A 17,278-nucleotide genomic window follows, 5' to 3' on the forward strand; every position below is an offset into this window, starting at 1 on the left:
ACTTTACACTACATCAATGAGGATAACTATCAAACTCAAAATCATGTATCTACTTCATGCAGAGATTTGGCGTTTCACGTAAGGCACATACATATTATTATTTTGTATGTTCATGAGTCACATATGATAAAAAAGACTTCTAGGGGTACTTTACACTACATCAATTAGTATCACTGTCAAACTCAAAATTCTACATCTAATTCATGCAAATATTTGGCGTTTCACATATGGCAAAGAAGATTTTTCACAAACATGGAAAAAGTAGAAAGGACCAAATGCAAATAATATGAGCATGCACAAAGTTCTATGCACATGTAGATTTCATAAACATAAGTTGTAGGTAAATATTGTCAATCACCTTTGAAAAATATGTGACATTGCTTTAGTTTTATGTTGAAAATATTCCAAACAAATTGGTCCTTAACATCTGATAAAGTCATCACAACATTTGCAGAAGGAAAGATTGTATCGCAAATGGATCGCCCTCGGCCCTGATCGCCTGATCGGCCCTGATCACCCTCGGTCCTGCCTCCGCTTCTTCGCATCCCTCAGGCTGCGCGCAAGTGATCTCTCTACGGAAGAAAGCTTGTTTTCTATCATGAGGTCGGTCGGTTCATTGAAGAATTAAGCAGTCCCGGATTGAGCTTGGCTGGCTGCTTGGGTCCATGGAGGTGTTGGGCACTCCCCAGGCGGCCCCTCCCCCCCCTCCGTCCTCATCAGCTGAGGCCTTCAATCGTCTCCTAGAAGGTCTCCCTAAGAAGAAGAATGTCGAAGCTGCGAAATTTGTCAAGAAACTGGACGATATTCCGGAGATCTCCCTCCCTCCGGAAACCCCGATCCAGGTAGCACTGTCTTTGTCCGAGAGAGCCCTCGTAGGCCAGTTCACCGGACTTTGGCCTTCTCCCAAATCCACAGAGAACTGGGTCAAAAGGAACTGGGCGTCGTTGATCCAAGAAAGTGTGACCTCTTACTTCCTGGGGAGAGGATTCTTCCTCTTCGAGTTTACCTCAAAGGACGAAAAAGACTTGATCTTTCGAAACGGCCCCTACTTCATGGGTCCCCAGGGTCTGTATCTGAACAAATGGACTCCGAACTTCGATCCGACAGTGGATGTACCCAAAGCTGTCCCAGTGTGGGTTAGGCTGCCAAATATTCCAGTGCATTGCTGGAACTGGGACTCGTTGATGCATATAGGAAATGCCCTGGGGAAATTTATAGATCGGGCAAACAACAAGGAACAATATGATTGTGCCAGGATATGCGTGGAGGTGGACCTAAAGGAGGGACTTCCAGAGGCCATTAAAATCAAGGTTGGAAGCTGGACTCACATGCAAAAACTAGACTACGAACAGCTGCCCTTTAAATGCCGGAAATGCCATGTTTATGGCCATTTCGCCAGAAGCTGTCCGTCCAATATTGAATCTGTGCAAGGGAAGGAGGACGGCTGGAATCAAGTCAAGCGAACAAAAAATTCTCACAAGACTCAGAAGGTGGGAGGATCCAATGGCAATCCTCATCAGGGCCCTGCTCCGCAGACCCAGCCCAAGACTGCCCTAGAAAACAGGTTTGATCCCCTCAGCTCTCAACCAAAGGACACCCATGAAGTCGAGGCCCAGAAATCAATCACTCCAGAGAAAGATGGTCAGCCCAATCCTTCCAAGGATTCAGGCGTAGCAGAAAGCTCAAAAGGAACCCCAGAAGAAGTTGAGGATGAGGACCAAGAATCGGAAGACTCGGAGGAGGAAGGAGAAATAGGAGACTCCCTAGCCTCTGTAAGGAGATCTACAAGAGGGCGCAAAACAGATCGGGAGAAAAGGGAGCATGAAACATATAAGGACAAGTTGCAGGGCAGCCAACCTACATTGGAGAAGCTGTTAGCAAAAAAACCAAAGATGGCTAGAAATCAGCATCAAGGCTCCAAGGGAGCCCTCCAAAGCAAAGGTAAATAATGAAAATTATCTCCTGGAACTGCAGGGGTATGGGGAGCAAAATCAAAGAAGAGGCAATAAGAAACTTAATAAGAATAGAAGCCCCGGACATACTCCTCCTCCAAGAGACCAAGATGGAGGATTCGGGCCTCCTTCATTTAAGTAGAAAACTATGGAATAAGAGCAAAGCAGCTGCTGTCTCAGCCCGAGGAGCCTCTGGAGGACTGGGATCTCTATGGAATGATAGCAAGTACTCGCTAATATCTGAAACTTCAACCACCCACTAGTTGATGTTGAAGATGCAACACTTAGTTACTAAAGAAATATTTTGTCTCTTCAATGTTTATGTGCCGGTCAGCGCTGGAGAAAAAAAGTATTGCTGGGATTCATTAAGAAATCAAGCGGATCTGGGCATTCTAGAAAATATCATCATTGCAGGAGACCTAAATCTCACGCTGCACTCTACAGAAAAGCGTGGAGGTACCATTGTGCGAGATCCAGCAAGGGAATGGGCAGAAGATCTTCTCCAAGACTGGGATCTGCTAAATATCAAGCCAGTTTCAGGTAAGTTCTCGTGGTCAAACAAAAGAATAGGGCCTGGGCATATTGCAGCAAGACTAGATAGATTTTTTGTGCAAAGTTCCTTCCTCTAGCTTGGTTTAGATGCCAGCATGCATATCCTTCCCTGTAGCACCTCTGATCATAACCCCATCAAGTTGACCCTTCAAACCCTCTCGGATCTTGGCCCCATCCCCTTCAAATTCAGCCCTCTTTGGACCAAGAAACCCAGCTTTCTTCAGATAGTCAACCAATGTTGGTCTCAGCCAGTCAATGGCTCTCCATCCTATATCTGGGAAGAGAAACTCAGAAGAGTGAAATCTGCCCTAAAAAGCTAGGCCAAATCTCTTCCTAATCCAGCCACTGAAAGGAAAAATATCCAATGCATGCTAGATGCCCACCATCAGATCTTGGAAGAGGCCCACATCTCTAAAGAAATTCTAGACAAAGAGGCCCATCTTCAACAGCAATATCACAAAGCCTGTCTGAACGAAGAGGAAGCTTGGAGGATCAAATCTCGCTGCCTTTGGCTCAAAGCAGGAGATAAAAACACCTCATACTTCCACAAGCAATCTCAAGCCAGGAAAAGCTTCAATCATATAGCAGAAATCAAAGAAGAAGTCGTGACCCACAAAGACTTTACAGACATCAAACAGGCAGCCTTTCGCCATTTTCAAAATCTGTACAGCGAAGAGGTGAATGGCTCTCAGAATTCTTATTTGCTGGACGGGGTCCCCTCTTCAATCTCAGCTCAAATGAACCTCCAGCTAGAAGCCAAAGTCACCATGGAGGAGGTCAAAGCTGCTCTCTTTGCCATGGACCCTGATAAAGCTCCAGGACCTGACGGTTTCTCTGCCAGATTTCTTCAATCTTGCTGGCACATTGTGGGAAAAGATCTCCTCAAAATGATTCAAAAATCGCAAGATTGCCAGAAAATTGGAGGAAGCACAAACTCCTCGTTCCTTGCTCTTATACCTAAGGAGAAGGGCGCCAATTCGTTTAACAGATTCTGCCCCATCTCTCTTTGTAATATTGGCTACAAGCTGATCACCAAAATCATTGCTAGCAGGCTGAAACACATCCTCCCTAAAATCATTCCTGAGAATCAAGGGGGTTTCATCCATGGAAGACAGCTGGTCGATAACTTCATCCTAGTCCAAGAGGTAATCCTTTCTAGTCATCAGTGCAAGGAAAGAGGTATGGTCATCAAACTAGATTTAGCAAATGCATTTGATCGTGTTAGACATAGCTTTCTGTTGAATGTTTTAAAAAAATTTGGATTCAGAGAGAGATTTATAAAATGGATCTGGGCTTGTATCTCGGAGCCATGGATAGCCCCTTTAATCAATGGCAGAGCTGCAGGGTTCTTTAAAGCTACAAGAGGATTAAGGCAGGGCTGCCCCCTGTCTCCTCTGTTGTTTGTTATCCAAGCATCAGTTCTCAGCTTCCACTTAAACAAAAAATGCAAGATCAGGAGATTCCAGGGATTTGCATTGCAAGAGGAGTTCAGAACATAAACCATGCCCTGTTTGTAGACGATACACTGCTTCTCGAGGCTGCTTCAATCCACTCAGCCACCAGATTCAAAGAGGCTCTGGATGAGTTTGGCACGATGTCAGGAAGCTGTCTAAATAAAGGAAAGTGTCACATATACAGCTGGAATAACCCACCCCCATGCTCATCTCCATTTTCAGATGTTTAGGATTTGCTGGCTATGTTGTATGGACCTCGTTTAAGTATCTAGGAATGCCTATCTTCCTCAAATGTGCCTATAGCAGGGACTGGATACCCCAACTGGAAAAATTCAACGTCAAACTTCAGGCATGGGGCAATAATTGGTTAAATATTGCAGGCAAGACAGTCCTAATCAAATCTGTTCTCAGCAGTCTCCCTTTATTCCAATTCTTTGTGCTCCTAGCTCTCGTCGGCATCCTTCAGAAAATGGACCAGCACATTCGAAACTTCTTTTGGAAGGGAGGTAAGCAAAATGAGAGGAAATTCCCTCTGGTCAACTGGGAGACAATCCTCAAACCTCAGATGGAGGGAGGCCTAAACTTCAAGAAGCTTCCCCTTCAAAAAATCGCCATGGAAGCTAAGCTTCTTTGGAAAATCATAGCGCCCAAGCCTGGATGGGCTCAACTAGCGCTCTGGAGGAAATATTTCACTGGCGAAAGGTCAAGATGCCTAGACGGACCTCTTCCCCAAGGAACCTCTTCATTCGCCAGACTCAGCTCTAAAGCTGCCCCTCTGATCCGTTCCAAGGCCTATTGGATCCCTGGAAATGGGAAAAAAATCAACATATGGTCAGATCGCATAATGGATCGTGACCCGATTGGGGACTGTCATTCTTTGAAGAATCTGCGTGATTGGATCTCAAATACAGGTAAACGCACTCTCTGGGACATTTCCAAGTGGGAAGGGACGCGTTGGGTTGGCTGGAACTTCCTCGATACACCGGCGGAATTTCTACAGGACGTCAGCCTTCTATGTGACTTGTTAATCGGTGCTGCCCCCTCACACATTCGCAGGAGAGATAGAAGAGGTTGGGGTTCTTTGACGGCGGGATACACTGTGTCGAGTGGCTACTCGAGCCTTGCTGCAATCCCGTATGCGCCCCCTGATCCAGCTCCGTGGAAAACAGTTTGGGACATACCATCATTGCCCAAGATCGATATGTTCAATTGGTTGCTTTGTCACGGTAAAATACTCACTGATGAGAACCTGCAGAGGCGTGGCATCAATGGTCCGTCGAGATGCTCGTTATGCAGAGAGAAGGCAGAGTGTGTTACCCACCTAATATTAAACTGCAATTTTTCAGAGCAGGTTTGGAGAGAGTTGATGGAGCAATGGAATCCAAATTTCGTTCTGCCTGTCTCCATATCCGAACTCTTCACTAACTAGCAGAATAGATATCCAGTTCCCCCACCTAAAAATAAAATGATAAAGGCCGCCTGGTCCTCTCTTCTTGGCTTAATGATGGTCGTTATCTCAAGATAATGATTAGGGCATAATAACGAATCAATATTTAATGGGAAAACATTAACCTTAATCAACACTGAGTTAGATTCTTCACATTTGGAAGTACATATGGAGATCAATGGAGCTAAGATTTCTGCTCGTTATACATAACAAAACTTGCCGAAACTCAAGATGCCATAGATATAAAATATTTTCCAGGCCATTTAATAACCTTTGAAACATAGTTTAGAATGTATAAATGTAGTTTTGAGTTTAACTTTACAAATTTAATTTTAGGTTTAACTTTTTGTGTCTTAAGATTTTTTAATGAACTGCATTCAAAGCATGATCTGCAAATGATCTCCGTAATGTCCACTCAATGTTTAGTTGGTTTTTGCGCCTTTGAAGTGACTTATGTTTTTCCTTTTTGTTTGTAGAAGAGTTTTGTGACCTAATATTAAGATTTTTGTGTGGAGAAGAGTTTTTGTGTGTAGAAGAGTTTTGTGAATACTCTTCAAGAGCATCGCATCTTTGCATCGAGATATCTCATCTCTGCATCCAAACCCGTTCACATTTGTCTGGTGGAGGAAGTTTGGTCTAATCTTTGTTAGTTTGGTCGGTGCTCTTCTGTGATATGAGCAAGAACCGAGAGAGGGTGTGGGCAATTTGTTGTTGGCAAATCTGGCTAGAGAGGAACAGTAGAATATTCAGAAATACCCAGCACGATGTAAAAGTGGTAGTGGCTAAAATAAAAACCCAGCTAAAAGAATGCCTGGAGGATGTTAAAGACGATTCGAATCTTAGTCAACTTGACATTATTTGGGGGGCTTCTTTAAATCTTCAATTCCGCCAAGCCAACAAAAGCATTATTCCTGTTGAGGAATGGCAAGTAAGAGGCATAAATAAGGAAGAGTTTCGAGCCTGGATCTCCAATCATAAGGTTCATTCTCTCTTTTTCGATGGGGCAGCAAAAGGAAATCCTGGCAAGGCTGGGGCAGGAGGAACTGTTAATAGCACGGAAGGCACTCTGATTCACAGCTTTGCCTGGGGGCTGGGGTTCAATTCCAGCATTCAAGCGGAAGCATTGGCCCTGTATCAAGGTCTCAAACTGCTATTGAGCCTGGAAATCAAGGAGGCAATCATTCTAGGGGACTCTCAAGTGATCATAAAGCTCATGGTAACCAACACTGCCCCCCGGGACTTAAGATTAGCAAGGCAGATTCAAAGAATTCGAAGCCTGGGAAAGCTGTTCCAAAATCTGAAATATTTCCATGTACTAAGAGAAAATAATAAAGAAGCAGATCGTGAAGCAAATAAGGCCGCTCTTCTCTCCGCCGGGGCAATGATAAGGGACGGGATAGAAACTTGGGATCCAATACCATAATCACTTCAACAGCTATGTTTTATTGCCTGATTCTAAATCAGTTTGTTTGCATTTTCAAGCTTGGACAAATTACAGAAATCAACTCCATTGTAGAGCCTAAAAAGAGCTGGAAGAGGAACACAAATTCAATACTTCAGGAGGTCGGTTCTATTTTGGACCTGGACAACTCCCATTGTAATCAGAAATCTGGCAATTAGGCCAATCAGCTAATATAATCCATAGCCGTTCTTGTGAAAAAAAAAAAAAAAAAAAAAAAAACGTCTGATAAAGTCATCATGGTGTCATGTACTCATCCTTGACCAACTAACCTATCTTGTGTGGCATTGTTATTTTCCTAACAATTACATAGTGGCAATGTGACAATATTTTTTATGAACTTAAACATGTTACTTCTCCCAACAATACTTGTGACATTCTTGTGTCAAATTCCTATACTAAAGTCTTGTTGCCTAATGACTAGCCACAAGATATTATGTCATAGTCCATTATCAAGAATGGCATTTTTCTAGTTCTTTGAATTTCCTTCTTCCATGCACTAGGTATTATTTGGAAGGGATGGACATAAGAGTAATAAGCATTCTTATGTAGGTTATGATTTGGAATGACTAGGTTTTGACCTCTTAATTTTATATAATATTTAGTTTTAATAATAGACTTCTTATCTACCTTACATTCAGTATACACAATGCTCCTATATTTATCTTATCTAGTAATGAGGCTCATGTCTCATCGCTCAAAATTGATGTCTATAAGTAGCTCTCTCAAATTACTTTCATCAAGTGTCATTGCCAACAACATCAAATCAACAAGAATAGCATTGTATATAGCATTATTGACCTTGGCTTTATAACCATGCCTTGCTTGTATTTTGCAACATCCTTTTACAATGTGAGCCTCATCACTTTTGTAAAAGTAGTTGATGTGAGGAACATCACATGTATGACCTTTATAAAATATTTCAATGCTAACTTTGATCCTAATCTTTACTTTTGGACAAGAGTTGAACTAAGGGTGCCCACTATCAATTTCGTTTTACGCAATGATACAAAAATATAGAGAATAGTTTATGCCTTGCATTCATTATAACATGTTTGGATGGAGGTATGAACCAGATAACAACACTTACCATTAACATTGAATAGATATAAGATACCATTTTATAATTTCATTTTGCAAGCAATATATTAAACTTCTCCTTTGTATTTATGCTTGCAAACCAGTAGCTTTAATTTTATCTCCCGCGTTAAAATTAATTTAGGTTTGAATTTCCCTTTACTCATTTCATACATAAGCTAATACTTTTTATACAAAACAAAAATCATGTAATCATCTTGAATAGAAATTAAAAAATTAAAAATATAAATAAATATCTCTATAAGATAAGTCATTTAAATAAGTTTCCTAATTTAATCACAAGTTTAATAAAATTTATAAACTCACAAAATATCTTAATGAATATCTTGTAATTTAGGTCAAAGGAACTTAGCTTGAATAATATGGCACACTTTATGTGTCCTAATACTTATTAAGTTATAAATTTTTGGTATATTTAAATTGTAGACAATTGGATAGCGAAAGTTACTTACTCCATCAAATTACTAATCAACCATAATAATTAAAAATATAGTTACCTACTCCATCAAATTACCAATTCATCATAATAATTAAAAATATAGTTACCTACACCATCAAATTACCAATTCATCATAATAATTAAAAATATTATATTAATTATTCATAATTCGTTGGATACATGAATGCACTAATTAATTGTAAGTCATTGCCACATCTCATTGATTGTCATTTGAGTGTAAGTATTGTTCAAAATCTTTCCAAATCACTAATTCATCATAATAATTAGAAATGTTATATTAATTATTCGTAATTGATTGGATACATGAACGCACTAACTGACCGCAAGTCATCTCCAGATTCCAATGGATTGTCATTTTAACGACAGTCTTGTTAATAGAGTTGTTTATAATCTCTATAGCTCATGCTCACCTCACGCATGTAGTTTAGTTTTTGTGAGGATGTTAAAGCAACATTATATTACTGGCATACCCACAAAGCGAGGGAAAGGAATGTCAAATAATTACATTATTTAAAGATTGGAGGATTTTTTTTTTAAGAAAAATGAATCTTCAAAAGGGTTTTTACTGAGTGTAAATGTGAATGCACATAAAATGGAAGGATGCAATGTAGGAATCCTTGAGTTACCCATTCTTTGTTAATTCAACCCCAACTATTGTTTCTAATGGAGTTCTCAAGAACAATAAAATGGTGATATATAAAGAGAATCTTCAAATGCCTATTGGGGTGCAAGGAAATAGAGCATCACTATGTATCATGACATTTTCATGGGTCACTATTACAATTCAAATAGACATACGAAACCATCAAGTCAAACGAACACAAAGCAACTTATGTGTCAACAAAACAATTATTCAAAAACAAAAATACAAGGGTGCATTGCTAGGATGATAATTTAACCTTGAACCTTGGTGGTGGTTTGCTACTAAGAAATAGAAGTGAAAGCCTCCACCTCAACCTTGTCTCCAGAATCACAATTCTCGTCTTCACCCTTGATCTTGGCCTGTTGCCCCTCATGTCCATAACTTGCATAAATATGAACCCCTAAATAACCAATTGAGGCTTCAAAATGTTGATGCTTCTATTTATTTTAAATGGGTATTCATGTGTTGTTATTAGTCACATGTGTGTTGTTTTTGTTAATGCTACTTCAGTGGGTGGCTTTTTCGGTTTTATCTTCTTACTTCCAACTTACAAAATGCAATCCCCAAACATGACGAATATGTTGTAGATATATAGGTCACATTGAATCCACATTAAATACTTGTATAAACAAGACTCCACAGTGTGCCAAACATAAAATGGTCATGACCATGAATGATTACATCAACATGCAAATAAAGAGAAAACTAATGTAATAGTATCCGCCATAAAAGGTCATAAGATTAGTGAGCAAAATGAAGTTCCTCAATTATGGATAGATGACGAATCTTTAAATAAAATTGTCCCCCCCTTAGAAAATGCATTTTGCACAAGTATTTTTTCTCATTTATATTTGTTGATGTTTTTTAAAAGTAATAATACATTTCGAAGATCCAAAGTACCTTTATATATTTTCTTTCCAACAAAAGCATCCATATACAACACTTATGTAACGTTTCTTACATTTTATTTTCTAAAATTGAAATGGGAAGTGGTCCACCAACTTGGAGGAAAGACATAAACATAACTCACCATTTTAAATAGATTAATCATGACATGTCTTTGATATATTTTATTTATTTAATTTTAAAAATGTTACTGTATCAAATCAAAAAGGCATACTTATAGGAATGATTTCAACTACATACAATTCCTTAACTTAAAATGTAATTTATATATTTAATGATGGATTAAATGTTTAGTCGTGACGTGTCAAGAAGTGTTTCTTTAATTTCTTTACATAATTAAAGAAATGTTGGTGATATATATATATATATATATATAGACATATATATATATATATGAATGATCGGTAAAGCTAAAATCCAATTATTCAATGATTAATGAATGAAATAAGTATTCCTCCATTCCAAAATGGGTTTGAAGTTGAAATTCTTTCCATATATTTCAACTTGATATCCATTTATTGTCATCGTAGAACAAAGTGCATATATCTCGAATTGTAAGAATACAGGTGCATGTTGTGACAAATTGGTGGGACACATGCCAAACTCCAAGTGGATATGGAAAAATGACGAAGGCTTGAATAGAACCACTTCCTTAAAAAAATGTCGTCAGTGTAATTAAAATCCATCTAACACCCAACATGTTTAAAATTGTTTGTCGCAGTTTGGGACAATCTTCAACATATAGATTATACAAGGACATACAATGTTGGATGCCTTCCACCACTTCTAACTCAAAACACCCACTAACAAACAGTCGTTAAAGTTATGACCCCTGCTTGAATCCTCATATTCTCTTTAACCTCACACACCCACTTATGTTCAAATACCTAAAAGATAACAATGATTCCATATGTGACAACTCCTCCAATTTCTTACAATGAACAATTTCAAGCTTTTGAAGTTTTGGAAGACTGCATGTTAAAATTGGAAACTAGGGCCAAAATTTCATGTGGGTCATCTTATTCATGGCTGATAATATTTTTATTAGATTCCTCTCGTCAAGAGGTGTAGGATTGATATAAATATCATCCAATTCCAATAAGTATTCATGGAGATATGAATTTATTTTGATTATGGAATTATTATCAAGCCGACCAACAACTCATGTAGGCTCAGAAACCCAACAGTCGCATCTATTCAAACACCAACGTTGTGTATAAATACAGGAGGACTTTTCCTCATTTTGGAGTCACTCATCTCATCACATCTCTCTCTCTCTACTGCGCAGAAAAGAGTCTCTTCTCTACTGCGCAGAAAAGGGTCTCTCCCTCACACATGTGAAGCTGGAAGCTGCCGAAATTGAAGCTGCAACTGCAGAAGTAAAGTTTGACCTGCGTGGACTAGAAAATATCCTCATTTGAACTGCACTGTAGGTCCATCTGGATCTCCTCTGATACCATGTTAAGTAAGAATCAAGTCAATCCGACGGACGGTTTGCAAGATATCGACTGCCCTAGTTTGAAGCCGGAAGCTGCCAAAACTGTAGTTGCAACTGCAGAAGTAAAGTTTGACCTACGTGGACTAGAAGATATCCTCATCTGAACTGTGTTGTAGGTTCATCTGAACCTCCTCTGGAAGCCGCAAATTTTGGTGGTGGAATCAAGTTGATCCAACGGTCGATTTGTGAGATATCGTCTGCCCTAGTTTGATGATGAAGTTGTTAATGTTGATGCTATTGATCTAGGGTTTTCTACTGCTAATATAAATCAGATTTATTGTATTATTTCTCTCTGCTGAATTATTGAATAGAAAAGAAGATTTGATCAAAGGGTTCCCCACACATTGTGGGATTTGTCGTTGGCTAGCCGCCACATCCTTTGTCTCTTGTCTTGGCTTGTTTTCTGTCGATCGTTTAATGTTCTATCTGCACTTTACTTCATGTACATGTGATTGTTGGTCTGGAATATAACAAGAAAAAGAAGTAAACTGTTATAAGCATAGAACATACCATAACTTAACATGGTGTCAGAGCTGAGGTGAAGATAAATCCCGAGCAAGAGCAAGAGAAATCACCGAAGAGAAGATTGGCAAGGCTATCCTAAAAGAAATATGGGGTCCTCAACACTCTTTCCTGCCAAAGACAAGCTCTGTGAGAAAGATGACTATCACAGATGGAAGATGTCTATCGATCTAACCCTAGAAGATCAAGGAGTGATGTACCATGTAAGAGGCAATATTGTTGAGCCTCCATCAAATGCATCCGTTGTTGCCAGGTACAAATGGAAAACTGGAGAAGTCAAAACAAAGAAGATCATCCGTGACTCTATCGACAAGAACTCGGTGGCCTACATCTCCGACCTGAACACCTCCAAGGAAATCTATGATAGACTGGTAAGCTTATTTAAAGTAAATGTTGCAAATCAAATTTTGTTTCTTAGAAATAAGCTGAAGGAAATTAAGAAGGGTAAAGATGAGAGTATACAAGAATACTTCTTAAGAATCACCAAGATCAAGAATGATATCCTATCTATTAGGGAGACTATTACTGATAGGGAAATGGCACTCACGACTCTTGGAGGATTACCATCCGAATGGTACATGTTTAGGACTACTCTTCTAAACAATAATATAATTCCTGGTTTCACAGAATTAATGGCTAGATGCATTCAAGAATAAACAAGGGTAGAAGAGCAAGAAATGCCCATGCCTAAAGATCCTCCTACTGCCTTTTCTTCTCATACTAAGAAAAGAAATAATTCCGGGACTAAATCAAAAGGAAAGGCTAGACCTAAGGGTGGAAGAAAAGGATGATGTTACATCTGCGATAAAGCAAGTCACTTTGCAAGGGAGTTCCCTGGTAGAAACGACTCACACCGGGGCGATGATCAAAATCCCTCTGATGGCAATCAAAGGAATGACAAATTCACTAGCAAAGCTAAGAGGAGAGTTGGGAATCAAGGAAGAGGACAACCATTCAAGAAGGCTAGAAATTCTAGGTTATATTAAATGCACCTGACCTCAAAAAGAACCTGGTGTCCATATCAGCAATGGAAGACAAAGGCTACAAGGTAACCTTAAGCGATGGCAAGGTACGTGTATCAAAACATAATGTTAAAGATGCCTTTACTCTTGGGTTTCGTGTTGATTCATTATATCAGGTTGATGGAAGTCCGATAGGTATCATGTCTTATGATACATCTCTTCAGTTTGAACTTTGGCATCGAAGGTTTGCCCTGCTTCATTATAAAGCTCTACTCAGTGTAAGACAAATGGTAACAGGGATGCCCGAATTCCAAGTAGAGAAAGAAGGTGTATGTCTAGGATGTGCCGAAGGAAAGCTCAAAAGGGGACCATTTCCCTCAAGCCAAAGCAAGAGCTCTGATACATTACAGTTGGTTCACTCAAGCATATCTAGGGCTGGCATTCAGAGGGAGAATACTGCACCACATACTCCTGAGCAGAATGGTGTGGCGGAAAGGAAGAACCGTACAATTGTCGAAGCTGTCTCTATGGGTAGATGATGTAACAATGCATGATGTGGATGAACCCATGGATCCTATTTATCCACTTCAGCCTTCCTCTTCTAGGAAGAGACCTTCATGGCTTAGGGGGATACTTGATGATGCTAAAGGACATGCTGCACCCTGAGGAACCTTCCATCAAAGTAAGAAACCTAACAGGTATCAGGGATACCTGACCATCATGAGCACGATCATACAAAATGAGCCTTCATCATTCTCAGATGTCGTCAAGCATCAAGTATGGAAGGATGCTATGACCATAGAATATGAGTCTATTATGGAGAATGATGTCTGAGAAGTAGTTCCCAGACCCCAGGACAAGACAATTGTCACTTCTAAATGGCTTTACAAGATAAAGCATGCAGCAGATGGAAGTACAGAAAAGTATAAGGCTCGTTTTGTTGCTCGTGGTTTCTCCCAGAAGGAAGGTATAGACTATGATATTTTCACTTGTTGCCAGATATATGGCCATCCACTTGATCATAGCCCTTGTGGCTTCACAAGGATGGAACCTACATCAAATGGATGTCAAGATCGCGTTCTTGCATGGTTCGATCAAAGAAGATGTCTATGTGGAACAACCCGAAGGATTTGAGATTTATGATCAAAAATCTCATGTATGCAGGTTGAAGAAGGCTCTCTATGGGTTGAAGCAAGCACCCCGAGCATGGTATGAGAGGATCGATAGCTACTTGATGAAGCTAGGATTCACTAGGAGTGAAGCCGATCCTAACTTTTACTTTAAGGTTGAAGATGACAAGCCTCTCATACTGATGTTGTATGTGGATGACCTCTTTCTAACAGGTGTAGACCCTCTCGTTCACAAATGTAAGAGGGAGTTGGCTTCTGAATTTGAAATAAAGAACCAAGGAGTTGAAGTGTGGCAGAAGCCAAAGGAAATTTTCCTATCTCAAGGACGATATGAGGTGAAGATTCTAAAAGGATTTGGTATGATGGACTGCAAGCCTATGACTACCTCGAGGATCTTAACTTTCGAAAGTTATATGGTAGTGATGTCGGACCAGATTTGGGAAATGCCTCTGAGTTTCAAAAACTCATTCGCGTTGATGTTCTTGGTGAACCTCCGTCCGAACATATGTTTTGCAGTTAGCATTGTGAGCTCATATTCGGTTGAGCCTCACTAGATTGGTGCCAAGAATCTTCTGATATGTCTTCAGGACACAATCTCTCATGGATTGAGATACACTGCCGGAAATATGAAATTGCATGATTATTCAAATGCTGATTAGGCAGGTAGTGTGGAGGATCACTGGAGCACTTTTAGTGTTGTTTCTCTTTGGATTATGCTTCAATATAATGGATAAGCAGGAAGCAAAAGTCGGTTGCCATCAGCACCGCCGAGACCAGATAAATATCTACGAGTATGAACTCATATGAAGCTGCCTGGTTGGGGAAGGTCTTCAGTGAGTTGTTTGAACACATACCACTGTGATTCTCTATAACAACCAGAGTTGGGATTCGATTATTGAGGAATCCTGTATTCATCGATTACTCCAGCAGATAAACATCATCTGGGATATGGTAAGTCGATGAGCAAGGAGGCTCCATCGCATTAAGATGATGTACAAGTCGATACACCTTGTCAAAGCCCCGAGGAAAGATCTAATCTATGATTTTCCCCAACGACTTGGATTCGTCAAGAAACCCTTGTACAAGGGTCCTACATGTTGCATACATTGAGTTCTGGGAGCTCTGAGGGCTTGCAGTACTTACTGAGCAACATACGACCATAGGGTGACTCACCCTCCCCTGGTGGTGCGCACTGGAACAAGATGATTCGCTCTCTTGTGGGACAAGATGATTCGCTCTCTTGTGGAATAGGATTGATTAGTTCTCCTGTGAGGCATGGATTGATGTGTTCTCCATGGCGATTGTAGCAGGATTGATGTGTTCTCCATAGCGATTGTAGCAGGATTGATGTGTTCTCCATGTCGATTGTAGCAGGATTGATGTGTTCTCTTGTGAGGCCTGGATTGATGTGTTCTCCATGGCGATTGTAGCAGGATTGATGTGTTCTCCTGTGAGGACAGGATTGACTAGTTCTCTTGTCGAGGCATCCTACCCATGCAGTCTGGGACTCATGGGAAGTACCTCTCATATTATCAATGAGTAGGGAAATGAAGTTAGGGGCCATAGTAGTACCGATGGACGCATCGTTGTATCTACCGTACTCCCTATGCTAGGATGACCTCCATAGATCTGGGATTAATGATACTGGTTTGGGACCAATGGTAGGAGTTGTACCATACTATGACGCTGAGTTCGGGTTAGTTGAGACTAGATTGGGACCAGTGATACATACTCTGAGACTGACTTTGTGTCAGTGTAGTACTGGTCTGGGACCAGTGAGAGTGGTACATACTATGACGTTGACTTCGAGTCGGTTGAGACTGGTCTGGGACCAGTGGTACACTCTCTGAGACTGCGATACTGGTCTGGGACCAGTGGTAGTTGTGGTACCTACTATGAAGCTGACTTTGGGTCGATTGAGACTGGTCTAGGACCAGTGGCACGCACTCTGAGACTGACTTTGAGTCAGTGGAGGATGATACTGGTCTGGGACCAGTGGAGTTGTACTCACTATGAAGCTGACTTCGGTTTGGTTGAGACTGGTCTAGGACCAGTGGTACATACTCTGAGACTGACTTTGTGTCAGTATGATACATCCTCGATCATTTTTTCTTCTTCATAATTCGGACAAAAGCAAAGCAGAACAGAACAATGCAAGAGCAGAGCAGAACAGAGCAAAACAATATAGATCAGTACAGGGCAGAACAAGACAAAGTAGAATAGGCAAAATAAAGCATAGCAGGGCAAGGGTCAGGCTATACAGGTTAATGCATTTGATGGATGAATAGTAGCGACCGTCAGACAGATTGCAGATGAAGTTCTCCCTGGTTGAGAGGGAGTGTTAGATTTGGAAACTAGGGCCAAAACTTCATGTGGGTCATCTTATTCATGGCTGATAATATTTTTATTAGATTCCTCTCGTCGAGAGGTGTGGGATTGATATAAAGATCATCCGATTCCAATAAGTATTCATGGAGATATGAATTTATTTTTATTATGGAATTATTATCAAGCTGACCTACAACTCATGTAGGCTTAGAAGCCCAACAGTCGCATCTATTCAAACACCAACGTTTTGTATAAATATAGGAGGAATTTTCCTCATTTTGGAGTCACTCATCTCATCACATCTCTCTCTCTCTACTGCACAGAAAAGAGTCTCTTCTCTACTGCGCAGAAAAAGGTCTCTCCCTCACACATGTGAAGCCAAAAGCTGCCGAAACTGAAGTTGCAACTGCAGAAATAAAGTTTGACCTGTGTGGACTAGAATATCTCCTCATCTGAATTACGTTATAGGTTCATCTGAACTACGTTATAGGTTCATCTGAACCTCCTCTGAAAGCCGCAACTTTTGGTGGTGGAATCAAGTCAATCCGACGGACGGTTTGCAAGATATCGACTGCCCTAGTTTGAAGCCGGAAGTTGCCGAAGCTAAAGCTGCAACTGCAGAAGTAAAGTTTGACCTGCCTGGACTAGAAGATCTCCTCATCTGAATTGCGTTGTAGGTTCATCTGAACCTCCTCTAGAAGCCGCAACTTTTGGTGGTGGAATCAAGCTGATCCGACAGTCGGTTTGTGAGATATCGTTTGCCCTAGTTTGATGATGAAGCTGCTAATGTTGATGCTGCTGATCTAGGGTTTGCTACTGCTGATATAAATCAAATTTATTGTACTATTTCTCTCTGCTAAATTATTG

The 17,278-nt window shown here is 40.3% G+C and overlaps 1 protein-coding gene across 1 annotated transcript; it reads left to right on the plus strand.

The window, feature by feature from the left end:
- The first annotated feature begins 665 nt into the window (after positions 1 to 665).
- Positions 666 to 3,858, plus strand: LOC149195451 (uncharacterized). The gene is made up of 5 exons (XM_089407923.1): positions 666 to 1,873; positions 1,975 to 2,178; positions 2,287 to 2,492; positions 2,880 to 3,649; positions 3,772 to 3,858. Exons 1-5 carry the CDS (start codon positions 666 to 668, stop codon positions 3,856 to 3,858), a joined length of 2,475 nt encoding a protein of 824 aa, XP_089264049.1.
- Positions 3,859 to 17,278: the final 13,420 nt, after the last annotated feature.

This window comes from Pinus tabuliformis, chromosome 2_2, assembly GCF_031772625.1.
Source record: "Pinus tabuliformis cultivar Carrire ecotype Pingquan chromosome 2_2, CPIR1, whole genome shotgun sequence".
NCBI lineage: Eukaryota > Viridiplantae > Streptophyta > Pinopsida > Pinales > Pinaceae > Pinus > Pinus tabuliformis.